The following is a 27,634-nucleotide window of genomic DNA, read 5'->3' on the forward strand; positions in this document are numbered from 1 at the left end:
GACTCAGAAATACAAAATATATTGTTTGGACCTCACACTTTTCCTTGCGTATTTACCTACTGTATCTTTCCAACATCATTTTAAAACAAGACTGGCCTGACATATCTTCTTACACGTTGGGGATTCTTCAGGTATTTCCACCTCATATTAGCAAAGCATTAGGACAAGGGAGATCGAATAGTTAAGGACCTGACACTAATTCTCCCTGAGGAAACTTTTATTATTACCTTTCATAAATGTTTTGGTTTATTTTCAATGGAAAAAAAAAAACAGATCAGATTATTCTGGGAAGTAGAGGGCACGTGTGGTGAGTGTGGATTGTTTTGTTTGTTTTGTTTTGTTTTTGTTATTCCTAGAGCACTCTTTTACCAAAATTACAAATATAACCAAAATCCTTACGATAACGAAATATTAGAAACCCTGCTTTGACAAGTTTTACGTCCTGAGGAAAAAAAAAAAAAAAAACAACTCTCCCAAATCAATGTCAAATTCTGTATGTTCAGATTTAGGAACAACAAAACTATGAAGAGAGCCAAGTTATAAAAGCCCATTTTCAGATCTGGAACAACTTCTGAAAATAAAGAGGGTATTTGGCATGTATTATACTAAAGGAAAAGTCCGACTTTCATTATTCCCTGATTCTTGGAATCCAATAAAAACCTTATGGAAGAAAAACTCGTTCGCAAAAAAACCCTTCCCTGAAAACATACCCAACCACGACCACACCCCTCCTTTTAAAGTAATGACGGTTGATAAACTATAATAAGAGTATGGAAATTTTTACTTTTTCTGGTGCATTTTAAAAGGATGACTAAGAGGGTTTTTTGGCTTTTTAAGCAGCAATGACGTTTAGCACCTGAACAACGCACAACTAAAATACGTGCATGTTCATTTTTCCAGAAACACCAACAAAAATTAAAACGGTGATTCGGTTAAAACTGATGACGCCCGTATAGAAGTATCCGCCACTGTGAAGGGCCCACACAGAATCACCTGGCATCCTGATCATACCTGCCTACCAGAACAAAAGAGGCAGCTGACCAATGATGGGGTGTTTATCAATACAGTGGTACCTTTGTTCTCCAACAATGTTAGATTGCAAACGTCCTGGAACACATATTTACCTGGAGGATTCTTGGCAGGATCATTGTGGCTTGGACTTCCTGATTGTCCAGAATCTGTAAAGAAATCACAGAAAATGTTTTCTTTTTAATTTGTTTTGAAAGAATTTCACAATCCTCAAACGGACTTTAAAGAAAAAATTTAAGGCCCAACAATGAAGCTGAGTGTTGAAATAAAGTATACTTTCCCAAGCCTTTCAGCGGTAACATTTTATTTATCAAGCTAGATGAATGTCCATACATATTTCTATGTCAAATGGGGGGGGGGGTGGTGAGTAGAGATCTATCATCTTCTCAGGACGGAGCAAGGCTTTCTGGAAACAAAAGGTCTGGCCACAAAGCCGCTGAAGGTGGTTTGAAGGTTGGGCCTGTCAGTAGCAATATGAAATAAAGCAGATACATTCCCTAAAAATGCAACCTGAGTGTAATTAAACATGCTTTTAAGAACCTGAAAATGTTTTTATTCCATGAGTATAATAGATAGAAACGAGAGTCTGTTTTTCCAGGATTTCACGTGCATACACACATATCCACTCCCATAATCTCCCAACCTACTGGATCCAGGCCCAGATTTGCCTGCATCCCATAATAGCAATCGATTTGCAAACACCCAAGAAAAGCATAAATTACTAGGTAGAAACTAACAGAGCTTTGTGGAGAGCAAATTGTTGGATCAATTTAATTTCCATCTGTGATAGACAGACTCTGCAGATAAGGAGAAAAAGATCAATGTAGTATATCTGAATTTCCTATCCCACGTTATTCTTCATTGATGCTTTCTGTAGGGCAAGCAACGTGGAGGCGATACTACAGTTAGGCAACACGCCCTTCCTAGCTAATCTAACACCGTTGTGTCTTGCTCACTCCTCTTTCCTCCGTGTCCCCTCTGCATTTATCTGTGTCATTTGGCCCCATGTTATTATACACTTACTTGCAGGTTGCTTTGTAATCTTCCTTTATTGGTTCTAGTATTTAAGTTTTGTCTCCCCAACTAAATTGCACGCTCCAAGGCAGAAGCAGAGATTCTGTCTACCCCTTTTGTGTCTCCCTCAGTGTGCGGGGGTGCTGCTCGTGGCTGTGAACGCACTGGGCTTCCGGTAGATGCCAGAGGAATGACAGGCTCAGATTCAGCCGCCTTGCTTGCCTGCCTAGAGAAGGCAGTTTTGAACTGGATAGTGCCTGCCCACAAAATTTGATAGGTGGCCCTAGATAAGTCTCTTCCCTGAAATCCTGCCATGGTACCTAAGCCAAGATAGGAATCCAGTCTCGTTTAAGCAGAAAAATCTTACACTGTTTTGTCTGGGTTTTTTCAGCAGGGTTATTCTGCTCTTCCGTGTAAGCGATTAACATACGGCAATTGTTGCTTCGATTGCTAAATGCAAGGGCATCCTGTTAGCTTCTTACCGTATAAAACTTGGTGATTTATTTTTGTGCTTTGCCTCATGCCTGTTCACCAGATTTAATGCTGAGATCAGAAGTCTACCTCTTCATCCATTTTCCTTCATCTTTTTTTTTTTTTTCCCTAGGATAGTTTTCGTGAAATCTTAGCAAATATGTTTACGGATTCCCACGTTATCTTCCAATTCATTTCTGATTTCCCAAAATGGAAGTAAAGAAACTGGTAAGGGTTACTCCTGCAGTCTGAGTTTCAGCCAGTGTCTCCTGCTGACAGGCACAGAGTTGGGTATTCTCTACAATGCTTTTCTCTAATCTCTCATGAATACTCTGGCTTTTTCTGGAAGGGAGGCAAGACTCAGTGACTTATAACTTCGAAGATCAATCTTTCTCTTTCTACATTCCTATAAAAGATGGTATAATACTGGCCAGTTTCCAGGCATGGAGTATGATAGTTACATAAAAATGATAAATGACATTATTTTGCTACGGCTTCAGCTATTTCTGCCTTGAGTTCTTCTGACAAATGTCCTTCAATATCGATAGTACATTCCAGTTTAATTTCTCAAGTGACTCTAACATTTTGAGAAGTTCCTACTTATTATTATTAACATACCCACTGACCAGAGATTCTTCGTATTTTCTTTTTCCTTCTAAAATGACTTCACGTTTATGGAGGTCTAAACATACATCCCTCAAGGTGGCTAATGCCACCTTCCTGATGACACAACATGAGGTCAGTTGAGGTTGTCCTCAGGGAACAGGAGTTGTCGACTCTCTGTGAGCCTTAGCATGTTTCCTTAAATCAATTTCAAAATGGCACCACAAAACTCTTTCCCAACATCTGGCTACTAAAACTTAGGTCAATTAAAGAATGAAGGTCTCTTCTACTCCCAAGAAAGTATTCAGCTAGAACAATGGCAAGCCCTTTTACCACAACATCCCACTTGGGAAACCCTATTCTTTTCTGCTGCAAATTACCCTTTCCCCCATTTCCAACAAATGCACACCAACTTCTTCATTTGAAAATAATATTATTACTAAAAAAACCACAAGTATTTGAGGGAAAACTGAAGAAGACACTAAATTTGAGTCACACACTTGCTTTTCATAAGAATTCCACTTTCTAAAATGATCTGGCACTTACTGGCACACAATGGAAGATTTTCCCTCATATTCCAAAGTCTGTGCCTTCTCATGAAGGAAAATAGCATATACTGGATCCCAAAACATAGAAGAGGGCCCCCTCAGGGAGTGAGCCAGTGAACATTTACTTTTCAGACTGTAAATTCTAAGGCTATAATCTACTCTTAACTCTCACGGCACCTTATACTGGTCACTTAATTCCAACTGCTGGAAAAGGAAATAACCAGAAAGTCACAGTTGGCAGAGAAACCAAAAAGAACTGTTATTGTGGTTAGCTTCAGAGAAGGAATTATTCAGACCACATCTAAAACCCTTCCAATTCACCACCCAGGTCACATTACTCTACACCCAAAGGTTTTACTCAACCACCTCCATCATCAAGTCCTCTGTGTGTGTGTGTGTGTGTGTGTGTGTGTGTGTGTTCTTAATATGTTATTATGAATTCTAGTTCTGTTCCTCACTAGTAGTGGGATTTTTGTGCAAAATTACTTCACTCTTGGAGCCCTGTGGGCCTGATATTTAAAACTTTTGTACTATCTACCTCATAGAGCTGTTGCAAAGCTTTTATTATATAAACCATCAAGCCCTGGCCAGGCACATTCTATACAATCAGTAAATGAAAGATAGTAAACACAGAGGTCACATTAAAAAAATGATTAATATTCCTTTTTTTTTAATTTTGAGAGAGAGAAAGAGAGGATGAGCTGGGGTGGAGAGACAGACAGAAAGCGAGAGAGAGAATCTCAAGCAGGCTCCACACCATCAGCACAGAGCCTGATGTGGGGCTCAATCCCACAAGAGTGTGTGCCCACTGAAAATTCCCATGTCAATGCTATAGCCCCCCTCTCTTCTCAAGAGAGGCAGGCACTACCATCACAAGACTCTCAGGAGCTGTCACACTCAAAAGGCAGTAAATACCAGCCACCTGATGAAGACTGCCTTCCAGAAGACTGAAGTCTTTGGAGAGCAAGACTGGTAAGAATAGGGGTTGTAGGTTGCCCAGCACATTGGGTCTTGAATCCAGGATCAATTTGGATGCAGTGGAAAACAAGAGAGGGGAACGGACCTTGCAGGCAGGAGACCTAAACCAGTCCTCCATCATACCCTCCACATTTTATTTTCTCTTCCTTGATCTTAATCTAGACCTTCTACGTTTCTTTGTCTCTTTCTGACTTCACCGGACATAATGTACAGCTGAAATAGTTTGTATTACATACTTACAAAAATCTCTTTTAGCCCATTCTCTATGTTTTAAAAGTATAAATAAACATATATCTTCTTCTTGGAAGAAAATAGTTAATGAATCCATTTCTAGATCACTACTTTCTTTTTAAGTCCATTTAATTATTTGTGAGGGGGGAGAGGCAGAGAGGGAGAGAGAGAGAGAGAGAGAGAGAATCCCAAACAGGCTCCACACTGTCAGTGCAGAGCCCAATGCGGGGCTTGATCCCATGGACCATGAGATCATGACCCGGCCCGAAATCAACAGTCGGATGGACTCCCAAGTGACTGAGCTACACAGGCATCCCCTAAATTACTTTATAAACTCAATCCATTCCTCCTCCCCCAGAAATAAGAAAAGGTTCACATCTCCAAATGACCCTTTCCAACTTTTCTTCCATTCTTTTGTTCCATTCCCTTTTAAAAAGCAGTCAGCCTTTTATGGTTCTTCTACTATCTAAACTTTACCTAAACAGGGGCCAGTTTCCCTAATGGCCCAATTTTAAGGAAGATCCTGGGATATATAAGTGACCTAAATGATTTGTCCAAAGTTACATGGCAACTCTTGAAACATATGTTCTCTCCATGGGCCACCCATTCAGACACACTACCCCTTGAGTGGGTATTATACAATCTTAAAATCATGCACAGCCAAGGCATCTTTCAGCAGATTAAATGTTTCTGGGAACTCTACCTTACCCCTAACTTCCCTCCTCCTTCCCACCATTTACCAATACATTCAAAATCTTTTTCATAAATTTAAAAAACCCTTAGCTATTCTAAGTTAGACATAATTAAAATCTATACACTAATTGATGCTTTCAAAAGATTGGACAACTCTAAATCTCAAGTTTTACTAATAATCTACTGGAAGGCCAATAAAAGGTTTTTTAAATATATAAGATAATAAACAAATAATAACCTGTTCCATGTTTGTTATTGAGGACTAACTTTCTGAGGTTGATGAGCTCAACTACCTGATGGGGCCAGATCATCAAAACTGAAAATTTTTTGAAGGTCACTACTGTAAGCATCAATTAGCTGTGATTCAGAAAGATTCATGGGACACCTTTGGTAGTCCAGCTGCTGATGTCTGGGACATAGTAAGTTCTCAATACATGCTTATTAAATTTCCATTTAATGTATAATAATGCCCTTTAAAATACTGTTCCAACAAGAAGCACACATATTGTACGCTTTCTAGAGCTCAGACTCTTCCCAAAGAGGAAACAATGTTCAAATAAAATATAATACACCATGATAGGTATTATTAATGAATATATATCAAGATCAGCAAACAGTTGGTTCTTCCTAGGAAGGATGAGCGAGGGTGTGTCATAGAAGATATCAGAGGGGAGGGACCTCATGGGCAGGGTCTTCAAAGATGAACAGATCGGATCTCATATCTTTCTAGTACCTTATTCTACTACCAAGGTGATCTCTTTAAAACCCCAAACTGATTAAGCTACTTCACAGCTAAAACCTTTGCAGGTACTCCAAATACTCACAGGAAACTCTCCAAATGTTTCAGTAGGCCATTCCAGGTACCTTCTGGTCCTTACCAACCCCTCGGTCCTCTTTTGGCCTTCTGCTCCCCCCATGTGTCACTTACACTGGATGCCTCCAAGCCTTCACCTTCCACCCCCACCTTTTTTTTCCTCCCCCAAGTCCTCCATATTGAGGACATCCCTTTTAGATTCTAAAATACATGAAGGCCCGGATGCTGACCTACTTAGCCCTACAGCCCTAATCTTTGATACAGTGATGTAGGGCCCAACATGTGGCTGAGTAAACCAAATGAGCAAAAAACAACAGGCGTGTAAACTATGAAGTGTGCAAAGAAGAAAGACTAGGCACGTCCCTCAGGGCAGAAACATACAGTAGAAGTCAAATAGATATAACCTTTGTGGCAAAAAAAAAAAAAGGCGGAGGAGGGTTAGGTATACAATTCCCCGGGACCAGGTCTCCTGGCCCGATGTTAAGGCTCAGTTCTGAAGAAGTATTTGGAAATGGGAGGGGTAGGCAAGAGACACTATTTTGAGTGAGAAAGTAATTTTTGGTGCTCTCCTACAAAGGGAAGAAATGTTTGGTGAGGGTCCAGGAAGCAAGCCCAGAAGCCTTTAATGACCTTTATATATTAGCTCTCTTTCTACTCCCGGATGAAACGCATTTCAGGAATTCATTTTCGTCTCTGACACCACGACTGCACTATCAACAGGAAAACCAAATTTGGGAGGCGGGAGTTGAATTTACAGTCGTTTTGGTGCAAAGAATGGATGGAACAAGGTAACTTGTCAGGTCCTTTCTAGCTCTAAAATTCTATGATTCCATAACAATATGGCTTTTATATCAAGGGATATCAGAAGAGTAAATGAAACCCACATCGTAACCTGTTAACCTACAGATAGCCTCTTGCTAGAACTAAAATTAGTCATCATGTGATAAAGGCCCCTTTGTCATATTCTTTTTGCTTTAAGCAGGTAAAGAAATAGCCCATTGTCAACTAAAGAATACCACGAGATTTTTTTTAAAGACTTAGAATGGTCCCCTTCTTTCTCTCCTAAACATTAATTACCAACACACTAAAATAGTATATTTTTACAAATCAAATACACAGCATGCCAGAAAAAAATCACTTACGAAAGAGAAAAGTCAAGATGTAAGGAACAAGCAAAACCCTGAGGGAAGGGATACAAATGCATGCATTTTATAACAGGGACACAAGAAAATAAGACAAGACTAGGCACCTTTTTAAAGGGGAGGAGGAGAAAACTATTCTCGTAGGGCAAACCTCCTTCACCCTCTTCTAGCTTCTTCTGCCTCAAGGCTTATGCCTCACTGCCTCACTCTTGCAACTCTGTTTTCTGCAATGACTGCTTCCCCAGGATTTACAGTGACTTTGCTTTACAGAACTGCAATTCTGATGCCATAATTCACCATCTTTTTCTCCAGCACGGTTAAAACACGATACAGCTTCAGTTTAAATGGAGGACTGTTTTATCAATTGGGGTGACACAAAACTATAATTTGATAAAATTTTCCTTTTCCTCTATTAAATGTCTATTGGAATCACACACACACACACACACACACACACACACACACACCTATAGTTTAATAAAATTTTCTTTTTCCTCTATTAAATGTCTATTAGAATGACACACACACACACACACACACACACAGAGAGAGAGAGAGAGAGAGAGAGAGAACATAGGAAAACTAAGTGCTTTCCTTGTAGCTCATAAGCATGTAAATGTGTAGGGAAATGCCTGCCCATTTTCTGTCTCTCCTGCTCTCCCTTGTCTTTCTGCTGCTGCCTCTCTTCTCTTCTCAGTAGGACATCCCATTATATGGCATCCACTTCACTGCAAAACTTGGTTAACCCACGAAAAGCATGAATTCTGGCATTTTGTTAATGGAGTCCTTGAAATGCTCTTGCTGAATCTGTACCCCCTGGTCTAAACCCAGTCCTGAGTGGGAAGAGAAATCAAACCTCTCTGAATACGTTTGGCAGAATCAAAATAATATTCAGGAAACGTGGCTTTCTATATATTCTTAAATCATGCTTTGTAATCTAGATTATGTCCCATCGAAAGGCCCATACTTTCAGACCTTCCTTTCTATTGGTTAACACAGATTTTTAACTATGTGTTCAATATAACAAAGCTCATCGTTTTAAAAGAGGTTGCTAGGGGCGCCTGGGTGGCGCAGTCGGTTAAGCGTCCGACTTCAGCCAGGTCACGATCTCACGGTCCGTGAGTTCGAGCCCCGCGTCGGGCTCTGGGCTGATGGCTCAGAGCCTGGAGCCTGTTTCCGATTCTGTGTCTCCCTCTCTCTCTGCCCCTCCCCCGTTCATGCTCTGTCTCTCTCTGTCCCAAAAATAAATAAACGTGGAAAAAAAAAATTAAAAAAAAAAAAATAAAATAAAATAAAAATAAAAAAAAAAGAGGTTGCTATGCTGAACGTCCTTACAGAGAAATTAACTTAACCAAAGAAAATACAAAACAAGAGAGGAGATATGTAATATATCCTCTATTCCTTATTCCTACACATTCCACTAGCTCCATTTTTAAACTTTCTTTTTAAGAGCCACATTTTTGCTTAGCAGGGTGATTAGGTTTAAAGAACCATATCTCAAGGATTAAACTAAGGATTTATTTGGGCTCAGGACCAAAATTTGTCCACAAGGAATTAGCCGAAAGACAGAGGCCACTGAAATTTTAGAAAAAAAAAAAAAAAATCACATGACCAGATGCGAGCAAATTAAACCTGTTCACAGGAGGAGACTATTGACCAGTTTGGATACAAATACCCCTGCACAAAAAGTGTTAAACCTGCCAATATCTCTGACCAGAGGTTTGCACTGCTTCATTAACTAGCACCAAAACCTCACAAATGAAAGCAGGGATAATCGTATCTGACCTTTCTGGCCTAAGATTAAGTTCAATGACTCTTTACTGATCCAGGGATTGAGTGAACCAAAGGTCACAACCGGGATCGTCTACACTTCTTGCCCTCGAAGCCTTCAGCCTATAGAATGCAAAGATACCATACTGATCATTGTCAGGATTGCTAAGTTTCTACAGTGTGTTTTCAATTAAGTAAATAAAATGTGGTAATTAAATCAAGATTGCGTAATATGTTTTTGATTTGTAATCTCATTTAAATTAATTAACTGACTCAATCCTTGTTTAGTTTTTAAACTGGACTAGTTAGGGAAAGAGTCCCTGGGAGCAAATCCAGTTTTCTATCTTTAAAAACAAGGCAAAGCAATCTGGCATACTTAAAAAAAAATTTTTTTAATGCACCAGGAAAATATAAATACAGAGCAAGGGTGTTAGTGTAGTGGAGGGAGGAGTTTTATGGCATGATTTTGACTAAAAAAAAAAAAAAAAAAATAGTTCTTGCACTAGAGAGGAATAAACCAAGATATTATTTATGCAAAACATTTCTTTTCCAATTTTGTGAAGATTGCATGTTTGTTGGAAGCAAAACATCTCCAGCTGTATTTTAAGTTTCTGAAGAGAGTTGTAAGATTTATAATCTTTCATAAATGCTGCCCATATCTCATAATATTAGATGAACTCGCCACTGCGTACTTTAAGGAACAATTGGCCAATACGCTTTGCCACATGAAAACGATGAAGCACTTTCCAAAGCCCAGCCAGATCCAGTAGGAAAAGATGAGATGTATGTTCTGTCTTTCCCATCTGGGAGACATTGTAGATTTCAGCTATTCTATGTAATACACTTTTTTTTTTTTTCTTGGAAACCAAGAAACCTGCATTTTATAGTAAGGTATGTAGTGCAAAGAGAATGTTGGTGAAATATGAACCTGAAAATGAAAACCAGAATGTCATCAGACTCAAGAACATAATTATGGAGGCAAATTGAAAAATCAATGCAGAATTTCAATATAAACCAAATGCAATGTTTATGATCATATTAGTCTTAGATTTTTCTCTTAAAAGGAAAGCAGAGAAAAATAAATGCTCTCATACCTCCAAAGCCCTGAATAGCACTTGTTATACTGCTTGACACAGTGACTTACTTATCTGTTTTATTTTGTCCTGGGGTCTTCATGGATTAGTCCAAATCCTACATATGCCATAGTGCTGTGGACACATGGCCCTTTTGTGCTATGCCGTTTCATGTATTTCTCCAAAACTTAATATAATATAGTACATCTAGATTAAAACCAGATACAAGACTTTCTAATATTTCATTTTCTTTTTGGGGATCAGGATGTGTTTTCTCAAAACTGTCTGGAGAGTCAGAAATCCTGGGTCCCATTCAGTAACTGCCAACCACTTGTGCTCTGACCCTGAGCAAACCACTCACGCCTGAATCAGTTTTCATGTTGCCCAATCATTTAAAACTGGACACAAAAAAGGAGAGAGTTTTTTAGCCTTAGTCATTTACAGCAGAAATAAGAGGGGGGAAAAATAACTTCATGCAACAGTGAAAATATGCACAAGTGTTTGTGGAGCAAGGCTAACGTATTTTTTTAAATATACTTTAAGGTTTAATTTCTTACTTTCACTCCTCCCCAAAACATCCCACCTAATCGGTCCTCCTCTGTTTTCACTCTATACTTCCCTTTAAAAACACTAACATCACAGGAAATTTTAAAGGAACAGAATAGTGTCTGACCCTTCTGTTACGTTATCAAATTCATGGGGTCAAGATACATGCACATCTTATTCACTGCTTAGTATAATTCCTGGCATGTTAGTAGATGCTCAACCAACATCTGTTGAATAAACAACCATTATTTTACAGTGGACAAGACCTTGATGGCTGCTATAACTTAAGATGTTTTTCATCTTCCTCAAATTATAATTAATTGCCAGTAATGCCAATCATAACTATTACTTGCCTGATGATTGTCTACACATATTCTTTTATTTTTTATTTTTTTAACGTTTATTTTTGAGAGAGATAGGGAGCGTACGTAGGGACAGGGCAGGGAGAGAGAGGGAGAGAGAATCCCAAGCAGGCTCCATGCTGTCAACGCAGAGCCCGACGTGGGGCTCGAACCCATGAACCGCGAGATCATGACCCGAGCCGAAGCCGGACGCTTAACCGGCTGAGCCACCCGGGCATCCCAACATATTCTACTCTTAAAGAACCTCTCCACAAATACAAACTTAGCAATTGGTTCAATCAATGACCCAAAAGTCATTATTCTTGTTTGAAAGGTGCTCATTTGATCCTAAGCGGGAGCTCCTAAAAAGGAAATTTTTCCTTGCACACATTTCTCCATTATGCCAGGTGAAAAGATACTTTACCAAATCGTTAAAATGTTTATGTTTAAATCATTATATAAGCTGAGAGAAAAGACACTGAATGAGCTTTTTACATACCGTATTGGTTATTTATGATGAATGAGTAGCCTTTGCTTTATTATTAAATCATGGCTCTTTAAGTCCATGATGCCATATCCATAGACAAATAAATGTATGTGTTGAATCCAATGGTGCACGATCATTAGCAGGACAATAGAGTAAGACAAAAATAATATACTTACTTCCTACCATAATAAGGCAGATTTGTTTGTCAGACATTCAGTACTGCTTTTGTTTATAAAATAGCTTTATCATAAAATTGGAAGGAAAAAAAGTCAGAGAAGTCACTTGATGAAACAGGAAGCTTGCTGATGTGGCTGAGATTGGCATTAAATGTCCTAACAGTTCCTTGATAAGCGGTTCAAAGAAGTTCTGTCCCCATGTTTTCAGGACAAAAGCTAATTTACCAGGAATAAGACTACTTGAACAATACATCATGCGAATGAACATTTTCGAAAGAGGATACAATGAGGAAACGAATGAGGAGAGAGCAACTTCCCCCTGCAAATTAAAATTGTGCCTGAGAGGAGTGTAACTCAATTTCACTGATAAAAATACAAACAAACCGAAAAACCCCAGCTAACATGATTCTATCTTTTTTCTAAGGGAAGGTCAAGGTTATTCGAATAAGTGGAATAGTTTCAAAGAACTCTGAGAAGTTTAGAACCCAAGACAGATACGAAGATTTGTTATAATCCTACGTGGCATTGTTCTTTCAAATGCCATTGTAAAAGGAAAGTGAAAAATACAGGTAATGTTAACCAAGAATAATAAAGACGCTGCTATAATAGAAGCCTACCATGGAATCCACTGTTCACTACTATGGTTATTCGGGAAATGAGAAAAAAATGATGACACATATGTCGCTTGCTGTATCCATTTTACGGAAGGGAACAGAGACTACGGGGGTGCAAAGCCATGTACCGTGTGCTCAAAATTCCTTCCATTTTGTCATTTTGCTCCGTTTATCTTTAATAGAGATTCAAATGGACTCCTTATGATTAAAAAATCTCTAAGCTAAGTCTAAAGAGTATGAAAAAGAACCAGTTTCTGCATAATGTTCCATCCATATGTCTTAACCCTGAATGGTATCAAACCGATGTAATTTTATACATCAAATGCCTTCCAGATGTGACAAAACTTTAACGCAGACCAACTTCAAGTTTTTTACTGCAAGCTCATCTCCTATGCTCACAAAGATTATTTTTACTGCACACACATTACCCACGGCTAATGTTCAGTTTTCCAAATTGATTATTATGATGCGATTTCAACACTGGCATTGCATTCCAATCAAAAAACAAACTATGCTGCATAGCGAGCCTCCAAAGAAATCACAAAAGAACCAAGAAACCACAAGCATTGTTTCCAAGCTGGAGACCGTGCTTGATTACAAGGACAGTCGAACTCTCTCAGTACCTCCAAAACATGGAAAAGGGGAGGCAAGGTCATCTCTAATTCCTTGACAGAGCTAACTGCCAATAGAATGATTGAGCCCGTCACCGGTTGTTTTTGGTTTTAAAGATTTGTTCTAATCAGAGAAGAAAAATTCTTCCTGACATTTAAAGTATGTTAACATTTGAAAAGTAACCAAAAAAAAAATATTCATGGGAAATTTTCAAAGGTATCTAACAATATGCCATCATGAAAAATCATAAACTAAATTTCCTAGTAGGATAAAAAAATAGATTGGTAACTCAATGCCAGTAAGAAAACCTAGGAGGATGAGCCTTTGGAGAATGTCATGCAAACACAGTCTCTCCCATAAAATGAATGCTTTGAACCTTACCTCAATGCCACCTCTCCACGCCACCTCAAAAACCAGAATTGCCCGGTACTGGTAACTTGTGCTCAGAGCCATCCCTCCCTCTGTTCCTGCAAACTACATTTCCCAGCTCTGCTAACAACTGGACTTGGGCTAGGTTCAACCAATGGGAAGCACTGGTGGGAGTCTGGGAAATCGGAGGGCAAGAAGAAAGGAGAGGGAAAGTATTTCTTCCCTCTGCCTTGACAGGTGTCTCCAGGTGGTGGCTAGGAATCCTTTGTTGTTCTGGTTTCCACTGGATGGGTCTCTCTGTCTGTGGTCCCCACTCTCCCCCACCCCAGGACAGCTGTGGCTCAAGGACTCTGGTAACACCACCTTCTGCTTTTACCCCTCACCCTGGTTGAGGTAGTGAGCTCCTGCTTATGCTAACGTCTGGGTTGCCTCCCTGCCCGTTTGGCGCCTCACTGCCCATTTGGCGTCTCACCTGTTCTAGCAATATTGTAACTGCCCCCTGGCTCTGCCCTCATAAAAATCTTTCTATTGGACTCTCTGGTAGGAATGCTCTTTCTCTGGACCTTGACAGATATATGTGCTTGTTGAAATTTCACATAGTCATCACTCTAAAATAAATGTCAGGTAATAGAATTAACAGTATTAGACCGACTAAATATAACACCATCTAGAGTATTAACAGATTTCAAGTAGTTGTTATGATTCTCATAAAAAAGGTGAAAAGGCACCGCCACCATTTAGTACCAAGTATGAACTCCTATATCTCAAAGTCTTTTGTAATGTAGGATACTGAACTATAAAGATAATCAAGTTAAAAAAAAAAAAAAAACCAAACAGACAAATTACTTAGATTTTCGACACCAAGCTCCAAACACATGTCACCACCCACCCAGGTTTACTGTCTCTTCTTCTTACTATCTCATAGTTAGTCTCTCCATCCAACAATATATATGATACCTGGGTTTTTTCTTGTGTAAATGATTTTTCTACAAACATGAATGTCTGCTCCTTGACTGGACCAATTGAGTCTGATTATTTTCATAGGACATTATACATTTATTTACATCTCATGACACAAACAACTTTGAATTGCCTATCAGTTGTCTGAATAGCTAACAATATCATGTAGGGATAATCAAAAACTGGTCTTAAATATACACCAATATATATCAACATCAGACTAATACATACTTGAAAAGAAAAATAATTTCAACATTACTGTTGTCTCTAAGAAATCATTCACAAGACCTCACTTGACATCCAGCATTTTCACATAGGCAAATGCATTAAATAAGAACAGTCAAAAGTATTTTCTTCTATCAGAACTGTATAATTTATGATGCTTTACTAGAATACTCCACAAATAGGAGACAGCATAAAAATATTGATGTTCATATGCATAAGGAAGCATATGAACTCCCAGTACCAAACTTTATAATCACAAATGCAAATAATACGGAATATACTTGATGTTTTACTGTGTCCTAGATAACAGCCCCATTAGACAGAAGTGTCATCAAGGAAAACATATGGCATCTATTCAATGTCATTTTTTTTTCTGATGAACTTTAACAGATGACTCTGGTGGTAAGTGGGCACATTCAGCTATCAGCATTGCACTGTGTTTTCTTCAATCATTTTGAACTCTCCCACCCAGGCCTCCAAGTTTTATTTTCATGTCTTGTCTTAAAAATGTTTATTTCTTCATTTTGAGATAGAGAAGGAGAAAGCGCAGGGGTGTGCATGTTGTGTGGAAGATGGGCAGAGAGAGGGAGAGAAAGAATCCCAAACAGGCTCTCCTCTGTCAGCACAGAGCCCAACATGGGGCTCCATCCCGTGAATTGTGAGATCATGACCTGAGCCAAAACCAAGAGTTGGATGCTTAACCGACTGAGCCACCCAGGTGCTCTTACTTTCATGTCTTTTAAACATGATTGTCTTAGTTTGTAATACCAACTAAAAACCACTGTTCGTTAAAATGTTTATACCTGAGTCTGAAATCTATGTCTATGTAAATTTAATTTAATAAATATTAATTGAAAAAAGAAAATGGGGCATAGTCTACATAGGCATAAAGTGATCATGAATCAAGTCTGGCCAGAATTTCCACTTTTGGCATTTTCCCTCCCTTCCCTTTTATCTCCAAGGAGAAAATGATAGTGCAATGGATTAAACCAAAAGATAACCTCCAGAATATGATGGAAGACATGCTGCTCAGGCATTAAAAACCATAGGAATAATGCTGACACCACAAGATAGAAACGGCCCTTGAGTGTCTCTGGTAATGGGGGTGATGGGCAGGAAGCATAATGCCAGATACAAAATGATCCTAAATTGTCACCTGTTTTTTGCTGTGCATATGTTATTCAATTTTTTTCAAGTAGGCTTCACATCCAACGTGGAGCCCAATGCAGGGGCTCAAACTAGCAACCCCGAGATCAAGACCCGAGCTGAGATCAAGAGTTGGACACAACTGACTGACCCACCCAGGCGCCCCTGTGCACACGTTATTCTAAACTTAAACTGTAATTATAAGTTACAGCCCAAAAAAGGACATAAGAAAATATCACCAGTTCTTTCAATGTACTCTATATGTAGTTTCTGTGATTTACAAACCATCACATAGGAATACATAACTGAGTTAAAGCCAAGATAAAACAAATACAATTGAATTGTTTGCATTATACTAAATAGATAACTGAAATTATGACAGACATAACCGGCCCAGGAATTGGTTTAAAGAGGCACCCTCCTAAAAACAAGCTGATAGAGCAAAGGATTACTAATCTCCACCTTCAAACAATGTATTTGGAAGATCTGGTTGGAAGCCAACAAACACAAAATCTCCATCCACTTACAAATGGCACAGCAGATTAAATGCTACAAAATATCATGGAAATAGTTTATAAGCAAATGCTTTTAATATTGGAGGTGGGTTGTACTACCTCAACCCAGCTTTCTTCACCCATCCCTGCCCCAAAAGGTTAAATCTTGAAGTGTGACATCCCTGGACCTCCTCATCGTGTGCTACTCCTGGCCCAGAAGGAAACTGTATTCTCCTTGGCCCACTTAAGCCTTGGCATGTTGGCCTGAGAGTGCCAAGGCAGGTACAGAAAGTACGAATTACGGTGTCTTTCTGCCCAAGAACTGACTGCAACCATTAATTTACTTCATAGGACCATTCAACTGCTGGAAGAGGTGAAGGACTTTGGGTGTGACTGACACAGGCAGAAGCGAAGCCAGCTAATAAAGACGGCAAGGCTGGATGTTACTGTGTCCCTTGCCAACTTACACAGCTCTGTCACCTGGCAGAGGGTCACGGCCCTTCTGCCTGTGACACGGTTTAAGAAATGAAATTAAGAGCAAAAGCTCTTTGGGGCGCTGGGGTGGCTCAGTCGGTTCAGCGTCCGACTCTTGATTTTGGCTCAGGTCATGATCTCACATTTCGTGAGTTTGAGCCCTGCATCAGGCTCTGCACTTGGGAATCTCTCTCTCCCTCTCTCTCTCTGCACCCCCCCCACCCCACGCTCTCTCTCTCTCTCTCTCTCTCTCAAAAAATAAACTAAAAACAAAAAAAAAGGAGAAGAGCAAAAGTTCTTTACGAGAAAATTATGCTTGTCATTCTACATCTTGTTGACAAAATATTAGATTTTTTTTAGCAAAAAAATCTGCATCTAAGGAACTCAAGGATACATCTAGGGTATGAATACTTTAAGGAAGGGAAGATGGGATTAAAATCTAGTTAACTTTGAAAGGATATGATACAGAGAAATAAGGTCCCCACCAAAATGATAATTTCCATTTTTTGCTTGAAAACATAAACTACCAGTGGGAAGACTTTCACCAGGCTGCTACATCATTCTCTTCGTTTAGGTTTGTTTACCCAATGTCAATATCTGTGAGTACAATGAAGTCAGGGTTCCACACACAACTTGAGTACAAAAGTTAGGGTACCCCATCTAGATTCCAGCCAAAGCTTCCTCCTCATATTAGGATCTCATTCAACGTGACCCGTGTGTTTTTAAAATGACGACACCGCTCCGCTTTCTTTTCACTGGGCTGGAATCTTTTGTGGCATTATGGATGTGTATGTCACGCTGTGAACACCAAAATACAATAGACAGCACAAAGGGGGAGAAAAGAGAGCCCTGGAACCCAGGGAGGCCATTTGAAAGAAAAAGGAAGGGGGGCTTGAGAAAATTGTTTTTAAATCTTCCTTTAAAAACTACATTAACCATAATAAAGCAACAACTGAATGCTCTCTATTAATATCATCCAGCAATGATCAAAACTGGAATTAGCTGATATAATTCAATCGATTGGTAGGGAACAACACGTATCTCTTCAGTCCATTCACCATGTTAAAAGTGCTCCTAAAAGATGGACGTTTCCTTTCTGTATTAATTTACACATGGGTTCGTGTTGGTTGAACTTTTACTTTCTGTTCACCTGTTTACCTGGATTCGTTCTCAGCTTAACATTCATTAAGCATTAAGACACCACAAGAGGTGCACCGATGGTGAGATGAATTCTCAAGGCCATTACTCTTCCCAGGGGAGTGACAGGGAGGATGGATGAGAAGTGGGAGATCGCTTCATTTATTTGAGTTACAGGCAAGGAATATGAACTCACTCTAGAACTTTGAAAATCAGAGAGAGAGCTTTAAAACCCCACGTACTTGTATTCTGTCTAAATTCTCATTTTTCCTGTAAGAAGGCAAAGTCTGATAAAATTGGGAACATTTCTGAGTTTTCAGCTGCTAGTTACTGGAAGGGGGTTCCTCTTCAAGGGTGAGAACGCTGCCATTCCTGCGCCCCCCCAACACTAGCACACCCGACACTTGGGGAGCCAACAGCCCTCCACCAAAATGCACCACCTTTAACCACCAAGCAAACAATAGTAATTAAAAGCATCAAGTTAATTGTGTCTCCTCCCCAGAGAATGTGTCCTCCCAGGCTTCCTGAAATCAGATTGGAAGATTAGTAGCAATTTTACTCCCAGTTCTCTTATTCCCGTTAAAAAAAAATGGAGCCTTCATTCATCACACCCACCCCAAGAACTATAGAGTCAAAAGTAAAAACCTTGAAAGAAAGAAAGAAAGAAAGAAAGAAAGAAAGAAAGAAAGAAAGAAAGACAAAGAAAAAATAAAGAAACAAAAAAGAAAATCAGCCTACTTGGTGAAGTTTCATGTTTGGCAGTTTATGGAACCAGAGCAACGATGATCTTTGGCTTCTCAATCTGTTCAAAGTTTGTTTTCAACCTCATAGAATTCTTTACACTTAAGAATTGCTAACAGCCCTAAGATGCTTAAACGTGTCATTTTGTTTAGAGTTATAAATGTGATTTTTCATGAGTCCTTCATTAATGATCAAGGAGACTGATCGTTCAGGCCCAATCAACCTGAATTTGCAAATCCATGTCATATGTATTAGAATAACTAAACATTGACAATAAGGCTCTTTCTTACCTTCCGTTTGTGCCAAGTGATAAAGATAGCAGCAATACCTTTACAATTTTCAAAGCACTTTCACCTACATTATTGTGCTTTATTCTCATCCTTTACAATGGCCAGGAAAGAATGTGGCTTGATAACTTGCAGAGTAACAGGAAACCTTGATTTTTCGTTGCAGTTCCCCTACTGAGTTTCTCTGTGACCTCTGGGATGTCACTTAACCTCTCCCTGCCTCAATCGCCTATCTCAAACGAGCTATAATAAAACTTTTTTATTCCAGTCCACCAGGGTATTAGAACAAAGGATCTGATAGGATGTTTCTAACGTGCTTTGATCTCTATAGGGAAAGTTGCCATAAAAATAAAGACATTGTTGTTATTATTCTAATTGAGTTATTTGCAAATGAAGCTTCTTGACGGAGCCCAGTCCTCAGACTACAGAAAAGAAAATTCTGCCAGTTCTCAAGGGTACAATTGCCTCATGGCAATTATACCCATAACCACATTTCCTTATTACTGTTATAAAAGACGATGGTTCAAGGGGAGGCAAAGGGGGAGTTTAAGGAAAAAAAAAATATATATATATATATATATACACACACATATATATGTGTGTATATATATATATATACATACACATATATGTGTGTGTATATATATATGTGTGTGCGTGTGTATATATATATACATACACTGTTTCTTTTCAATGAAAGATCCTGAAGTTGCAAATTTGGAACCCAAGGCTATAAGTAAAGACAGAACATGTGTTCCAAATTAGTGTAGTGTTTGTTAGTTGTGTCAGAAAGGCAGAGGTGTCCTGAGGCTGCACTTTCCAGCAAATTTTGGAAATAATTTAGGAACAAATGGCAAAATTAAGAAGGCAACCTGGGCCCATCCTTATGCATGCTACGAAACCAAAGACAAAAAAAGGTTCAAGCCTACGCCATTCTTATCAGCAAAAATAACGTATCACAAGATACAAAAGGCACATAGGAAAAGGAAACAGAGCTTAGGAAGTAAATACTATGGACCATTTTACATGAAAAGCCAAAAGGGAATATTGGGGCCGTGGGGGCCAAGGGCAGGCCACCCCAGATGGGCCCCGTTGGCATGAACATTATTTTGAGTTAAAAACAATCAAAGCTCAACAGATTCAGGAAAAGCTCTTCACCCCTCCCTCAGCTGTCTGCTTGTATCAGGAAGAAAGCTATTAACAGATTCTTCTTCACCTAAGAAACATATCTGCATAATAGGACCACCCCGTTTTCCAAACATCTCTTTTCACCTTTCTGGGAATTTTCCTTCTCCCTTTTGTATCTTCAGAACCCCCCACCCCTCTCCTTAGCTCTTACAAACACCAGGTTGCCCAACTGCCTTTGGAATTTCCATCTCTGTATCCATTCATTCCCATAGGTGTGCTATTAAATTTGATTTTCTCCTGATAATCTGTGTCGTGTCAATTTGATTCTTAGTCTTGCTAGAAGGACCTTGAAGGAAGAGGTCATTCTCCCTCCCCAAAAGGGCTATGAGTCTATAGGCAGAACATAACGGTCTCCTCTCTGTTCAAAGCCAGCAGCCTTGAGCATTAGCAGGGGCTCTTTATTAGGCACTTTAAGAGCTCCATACTCCTCACGTGGCCTCTTGTCCAGGTAGAGAAGACAGCTGCTTTGCATTATGAAGTATTGGAGACACGGAACTTTCCTTCAGTGAGAGGTATCACCAGGTCCTGTCACACTGCACACCTCCGAGAAGCAACATTCACAGTTGGGGGCTACAGGGAAGGAGCCCTCCAGACTTGCTTAGTACACAACTTCTGGGGCTCTATATGCCATGGAAAAGCCTGATGAAAAGTGAAAAATCTTATGAAAAACCTTACAATTTGAGATTTTACAGGGCTTCAAATAGAATTCTACTAGAAACATCCTCCTCTGACCGGCCAAGGGATTCTTTGGGTTCTACTGCTTTATCCAAGCGATCCAAAGCGACCCCGGGGTTCCACTCTGCACGTTCGCTTGTACGCTTGTCTCCAAGTTGAACGCAGAAGGATTAAACAGAAAACACAAATGTTGGCACAGGTGACGTGAGGTTACTTGACCTTTCGGAAGGAAGATTTTTCAGAGAAGAGATAATTATTTAGGTGAAGTTTCTTATACTACGAGTATCTTTTAATTGCAACCTTCTGAAAAGGGCTTGTTGTGGCTGTTCACGTGCATACAGTCTGACGATTTCAATTAAGCTCTAGGTCCCCAAAAAGATTTTGAATAGAGGAGACATGTGGGACCATCCGCTGTATGGTCACAATAAATGCCGCTCGCCTTATTTTCATTGCACGCCCAGTGACACATTCAGTCCGCAAATCCTAGTGAGCATCAGAATCCTTCAAGACGCCTGGTAAAAATTTAGATTCTTCCACCCACACTTAATGGCTGTGCCCTACAGCAGTACTGGGCCCAGAGAGTGGCACCGTAAACAGACACCCCAGGGGGTGTCTCTGCATTTCCTTAGACAGCTTACAAGGATGTGTCGTTGCAGACACCCAACTGGAAAGCACAGAGTCATATGTGACTATAGAGTCTTAAAATAACAAACAAACAAAAATGCAGTCCTTAAGCCAAGACCAGACTCTACTTTTCTTTCTCTCTCCCCGCCATGTGATGCCCCAGGAGCTGGCTTCAGCCAAAAATCACATGTGTATAGTGAATCCTAAAAAGCAAACTAAATCCAAATCCACACTGAACCGTGTTGAACTCTATCACGCTTCACGGGGCTTTAAATAGAACTCTACTAGAAACATCCTTCCCTGACCGGCCAAGGGATTCTTTGGGTTCTACGGCTTTCTCCAAGTGATCCAAAGCGACCCGGGGTTCCACTCTGCACGTTCGCTTGTACGCTTGTCTCCAAGTTGAACGCAGAAGGATTAAAAAGAAAACACAAATGTTGGCACAGGTGACGTGAGGTTACTTGACCTTTCCGAAGGAAGATTTTTGGCAACGGTGTCTTGGCAGTTCCCTGGAAGGCTAGGCCAGGACACAAAGAGGAAGACAGGAAGCCGGGAGCTGGCCATGTGTCCTTGGCAGGCAGCAGTGTGGCAGGGTGAACAACCTCGTCCCTGCCAAACCAGAAAGAGTGGGGAAAGCCCAGCTAATTGGCACGTCACAGTCGGCCACAGCGTACGTCCTCCGACTTTAAATGCCTGATAAAGTTAACTCGTTTGCCAGACCCTAATCTACTTAAACAAGATCCAACGTTACTTTCAGAAAACGTAATTTGCTCCTGTTCGTGCCTCCTTGAGAAAGGGGTGAAGCAGCCTCTCAGGATGGCAAGGGCTGAGCAGAGAAAATGAAGATTCACTCAAGTCCATTATGCCCGCAGACACGCTTTCTGAGAGGGCCACGTGCGTCTGTGTTTTGGATTTTAACTAAAAAGTATCCCACTCGCTCATTTACTTTCGTTCGGAGGAAACTTCGAAGTGAACATTGCATATTGAGTATGAGTTTCAGCACATTTGCAGGCTCCAGGCATTAAAAAGTGTTTTAAAACCCTTTAACAGAGCCCGGGAGGATACAGAGCTGCACCCCGTTTACGGTCGGCTATTGTTTTTACTTACAAGCTGGTTGGCTCAATCATATTTTCTAATAGAATCTGTGTGCACTGGCATAATATCACCACTTTCTGAGTCTTTTACTGCTAAACTGGGGAGTCACACAGGGAGAAAGGCAGCAGAGGGGATTGTGCAAATAAATCGCTCCTTACTGCTGCTGCTAACAGGGTGAATCCAGGGAGGGGGACCATAATTCTCCCCCCAGGGGCATGTCTGAAGGCTTGGTAAGAGCCATTAAAGGGGTGTGCGCGCTGGTTGGCCACATTTCCTTTTATTTTCTGTGGAATTGTTCATGCCTTCTCCAAACTCACACTAAAACTTCTAAGTGGTTCTCCTTTGACTATAGTAGCCAGTGGTGAAATTAGATGGAGAAAAAGATGCAAATTTCCTCCTCAGAATTAGGAGGCTGAAGAGATTACAACTAAATACAATCCATTGTTTTCTGCCAGAAGTTTCTTACGGTCTGTATAGAATATTCAGTCTTTGAGGAGCCCAGGACCTCAGTATGACTGAATCTATTCTGGTAAAGTTATGCTGGGGAATCAAACACAAGTCCAAAACTCAAAACTCTCTGATCACCATTTAAAATGGATACATGATAATCCTTCTGTCCAAAACCATCCCTCCAAGTAAAGAAGTCTAGACGTGTTCTAACTCCAAAATTACTATTTCTATCTAACACAGCACGTCTTGATCTTCCCAGACTCCCACCGAATTGACTCTTGACACTAATTATCCCTGACTTTTGAAAAATTTTCCTTCTCTTATCCTTTAGGCCACCACCTCTTCCTGGTTCTAGGCCTCTCTTTCTGGTCTTTCTTTCCAATCTCCACGACAAGCTTCTTTTCATCTGTCAGCACCTTACCTACTGAGGAGCCCCAAGACAGTCCACCCGAGTGACCTTCCTTCGTACCTTCTTACCTGCCCAAATGAACCCAACCAGCTCCATGTTTACGATTACCCATTTGCAGGGGGACGTCTGGGTGGCTCGGTCAGTTGAGCGTCCGCCTCTTGATTTTGGCTCAGATGATGCGTCAGGCTCTGCACTGATGGTGCGGAGCCTGCTTGGGATTCTCTCCCTTTCTGTCTCTGCCCCTCCCTGCCTCATATATGTGCCCTCTTTCTCTCTCTCTCTCTCTCTCAAAGTAAATAAATAAACTTAAAAAAAAAAAAAAAAAAAGAACAATCACCCATTTGCGTCGGACTCCAAATCTCTATTTATAGCCCTAACCTGTCTTTTTAACTGCAAACTCCCTCTTGAGATTGCTAGTGCCCAACCCCTACAGAAGCTCAGCCTCTTCCTGTCCACATTCCAATCAATGGCACCCAAATCCACTCAGTTTCCTAAGCATCTGGGAACCTCGTCTCCCTAAAGTCTCACAGTCAGTTGCTGGCAAAGACTCTACCATTGAACTCCATTCCCTCATCGCCACCTGCACGGCTGCACACTCCCTAATGGAGCTTTCATGTCTCATCTGACAATGGCCTCAGCCTCCTCAGGTCATTAGGAGTCATTCTTCAGAGTGAAGCCAGACTCTGTCCTCTGCACCGCCTCCACGAATCACATCACTTCACTTCTGGAAACACTGATGGCTCCCTATTGCTCAGAAGAGTCTACAACTTCCTTAGGACAAAATTCAAGGCTCTCGGTCATCTGGCCCCGGTCTAGCCTCGCCTCTCACTATATCCATCAAACGATTTTGTTTCACCCCTTCTTACATCTACACCCAACTGCCCAACACCTAAGCTCTAGCACACTGCTTAAAATTCCTAGAATATGCTGTGTAATTACAGGTCTCTCTGCTTTTGCCCATATGGTTTCTTCTCCTAGAATATCCCTTCTTTGATGCTAGACAAACTCCTAATTCACCTTCAAGGCACTTGAATTTCTTTCTCCCACCCAAGGAGGTCACCTCTCGGGTCCACAGCACCCACTTATACCTCCAAATACAGAACTTTAACACTGCATGCCGGTTGGTTTCTTTTACGCTGCTTCCCGACATAAGACTGTGACCTCCTTATATCACACTGTACCCTGAATAATTTTGGGAATTCATTTAAGCTGCAGACAGGACGTCATCTTGGATATTCCATCCATGAAGAAAATGAGGAGAGCATGAATTTCCCAAAGAAAGACAAAACAATCTTAAAAGAAAGCTTCATGATGAGTTACCAGTTTACACAATTAACACTCAATAGCCCGATTCTACCTCGTACGTACATGATTTAGCCATTTGTTTGTTTATTTAGAAAAGAAAACAGGATTGAGTACCTACAAGAGTCCACTGGAACTCAGTCCCTGGAACTCAGTCTACAATGGTGAACAAAACATGACTTATTCGGTCTTCACGTAGCTTACAGTATAATTTGCCCTACCCTGACTTTCATTCACTTGCTAACCAGTGAAAAGGGGGCTCTGGTTAAAATGTGCCGGTAAGCAGCACCCACAATTATTACATCTTGAAAATAAAATTGACATGTTACACACACATAGACATATACACACCACAGATTTAGTAGTAAGACAGTCAAATGTTTTGTGCTTGTTTTTTGTTTTTAATGAGTAAAACATCTGAGAGAATGAAAGCCACAGCAAATGCATTGTTTAGCGGTGATAAGGAGAACGCTTAAAGGCCATATGACAGCAAAAAAAGCTATCGCGGCACAAAATAACAAGAGTATGAAGTACTGAGACCATAGCTCTAAAGTCCCCTTGACCTCTGCCATCCCTCAGGATAGCCAAAAGGGACCTATTGACTGGCTTTGGGAGCTGAACGGTCGAATACAACTTCAGATTAAAAATTACTTTGTGGTCACACCCCATAGATTGAATGCTGACGGAGCCAGAGTAAATGAGGGACTCAAAAGGAGTCCTGAAGGAAAACATAAGAATGGCTTTCTAGAAGTGGTTAATTCTTTAAAAAACATAACCAAGGCAAAATTTCTAAATGGAAACATGGGAAAACATGCATCGAAAATCTTTTTCTTGTCTCCAAAAAACCCCAAACTATCCATACGTACGGCATTTATATGGTTTCTCTCATTTATCTGAAAGCCGTGTGGGCAATGCGCGTGGAAACAGCTAACATGAAATGTGATGTCATACACCTTATGGAAAAAATTCCTTTTCACAATGTCAATTAAACCCAAATTTAGCTTTCAAAGTCTATGACCTCCACCATTTTTTAGGTTAGCTAAAAAGGATCCACTGACTAGCTTTGTGAGCTGAACAGTTGAATGCTACTCTAGCTAGAAAATACTTTCTTTCACTCTATAAGAATAATTATCCCGGCGATCACACAATTATTATAATTATAACTGTAAGAACTGTTATCGGGAATTTATCTCTGAAACAGTCTCCTGCGTTGCAGGGGACATTTATCTTTTTTTAATGATCACCAACACAAGTGTCTTTTTGTAGCTGTATAAGTGATTTTACCTCTTTCTATTAATATCCTGGTGCATGCTTTAGAAGCCAAAGGAGACAGCCCCCACATTCCCCCCCCCAAAGCAATTGTCTCGGTTAAGCCAGGCCTGTGGCATTTCTGAGACCCAGAGCTATAGCCCCCCCCCCTTCACAGCAACATCACATTCACATTGTGCTTTCCTAGATGGGTGGAACCCCCCCCAAAAAAGCCCCTCAAATCTGGGTTTCATAAACTGTACTCTAAGAGAGGTAGCAATAAAGTTTATTACAGACCTAAAGTATCTGCATAAACCCGGTTAATTGAAAAGTGGGTGGAGAAGGCTGCCAAATTAAATGTTTACATTAGCACAGCTGTATTGTAAAAACATTCTGCCCCCTGTGCTTTGTAATTATAAGATATTTCTGGACTGTGTATCTCTACAAAGTTTATCTCCACTGCCAAGAGTGTCTTGGCACGGAGCGGCTGCAGTTTTTGGCAGCCAGGAGCTCTCCGCGCGGGCAGGATCTAAAATGGCTGCCAAGCGGCCTCCTGAAATGTCGCCGGCCGGCCGCCTCGCCGGGGCCCAGGGCAGCCCTGCGGCCCGGGAGGGGTCTCCAGGCTGTCTCAAGGGAGGCCAGAGGGCGGCCTTCCCGCATAAATACGAGCTGGTGCTACCACTTTTTGTCTCTCTCTCTCTCTCTCTCTCTTTTTTTCAGCTGCTTGAAAAACTAACCACAAAGCAATTTTGGAACCGTCCAAGTGAGAAAGTGGTGACGAGGGGTCTCTTCCGCAGTTTCACTCACCTCAACTTTTCAGTTACACATATGCCCGCCATGCTTTCTGCTAATGAAAGGAAACTCAGTCACTTTTGCGGGAGAAAAGGAAAAGGAAAAACTTCCCCACCATACGGAAACCTCCTTCAAAAAAGCACGAGCAAAGCCAACATCTTCCCATTTGCGATGGCATAATTTTGACATGGATTTATAGTCTTGATCAAAGCCTATGTGTATACAAAATGAAAACAAAACGCTTTAAATTTGGTTCCTTCTCTTTCTTGAAGAGACCACGCATCTCCTACACAAATGACGTATTTAAAAACAAAAACAAAACCTTTTTCTACCCTCCTATGGCAAAACACCCTTAGCACAAAACCCACATAACTGTGGAAATTTAGACCAAATTCACAGCCTCTGCAAGTTCCGAGGGCTGACCAAAAGGAGAGGGGACAAGGCAGGAGACACTGTGTGAAACTACAGATTAACCTGTTTGCTCAGGGTGTGTGGAATATACAAGAGACTTGAAAGATAAAAGTAAATGCTTCAGAAGTACATCCAGATCCCACAAGATGTGCATTGCCTTTGTCTTTTTTTTTTTTTTTTTTTTTTTTCCTCTTTTAAAGTCCCAGCCACCTGGGTGGCTCAGTCCGTTGAGCGTCTGACTCTTGATTTCCTCTCAGGTCATGATCACACAGTTTGGTTCAGGGGTTGGAGCCCTGTGTCATCAGCTCGGAGCCTGCTTGGGTTTCTCTCTGTCCCTCTCTCCCTCCCTGCCCCTCCCCCCACTCGCTCTTCTCTCTCTCTCTCTCTCTCAATAAATAAATAAACCTAAAAAAATAATAATAATAAAGTCCCCACTAAAAAGCTGTGTCGACAGCTGCCAAATAT

At 40.5% G+C, this 27,634-nt stretch overlaps 1 protein-coding gene across 7 annotated transcripts in view; it reads right to left on the minus strand.

The window, feature by feature from the left end:
* NFIB (nuclear factor I B) overlaps positions 1–27,634 on the minus strand; it is a 445,905-nt gene that overhangs the window by 98,970 nt on the left and 319,301 nt on the right. For all 7 annotated transcript variants that reach the window (XM_047098082.1, XM_047098053.1, XM_047098045.1 and 4 more), the window contains exon 3: positions 1,125–1,178. In XM_047098082.1, coding sequence (XP_046954038.1) covers positions 1,125–1,178 — 54 coding nt within the window. The remainder of the gene's footprint in view (positions 1–1,124; positions 1,179–27,634) is intronic.

Source organism: Lynx rufus, unplaced genomic scaffold (genome assembly GCF_022079265.1).
Source record: "Lynx rufus isolate CCGP_SWC_20201006 ecotype Redwood Valley unplaced genomic scaffold, mLynRuf1.p SCAF_10, whole genome shotgun sequence".
NCBI lineage: Eukaryota > Metazoa > Chordata > Mammalia > Carnivora > Felidae > Lynx > Lynx rufus.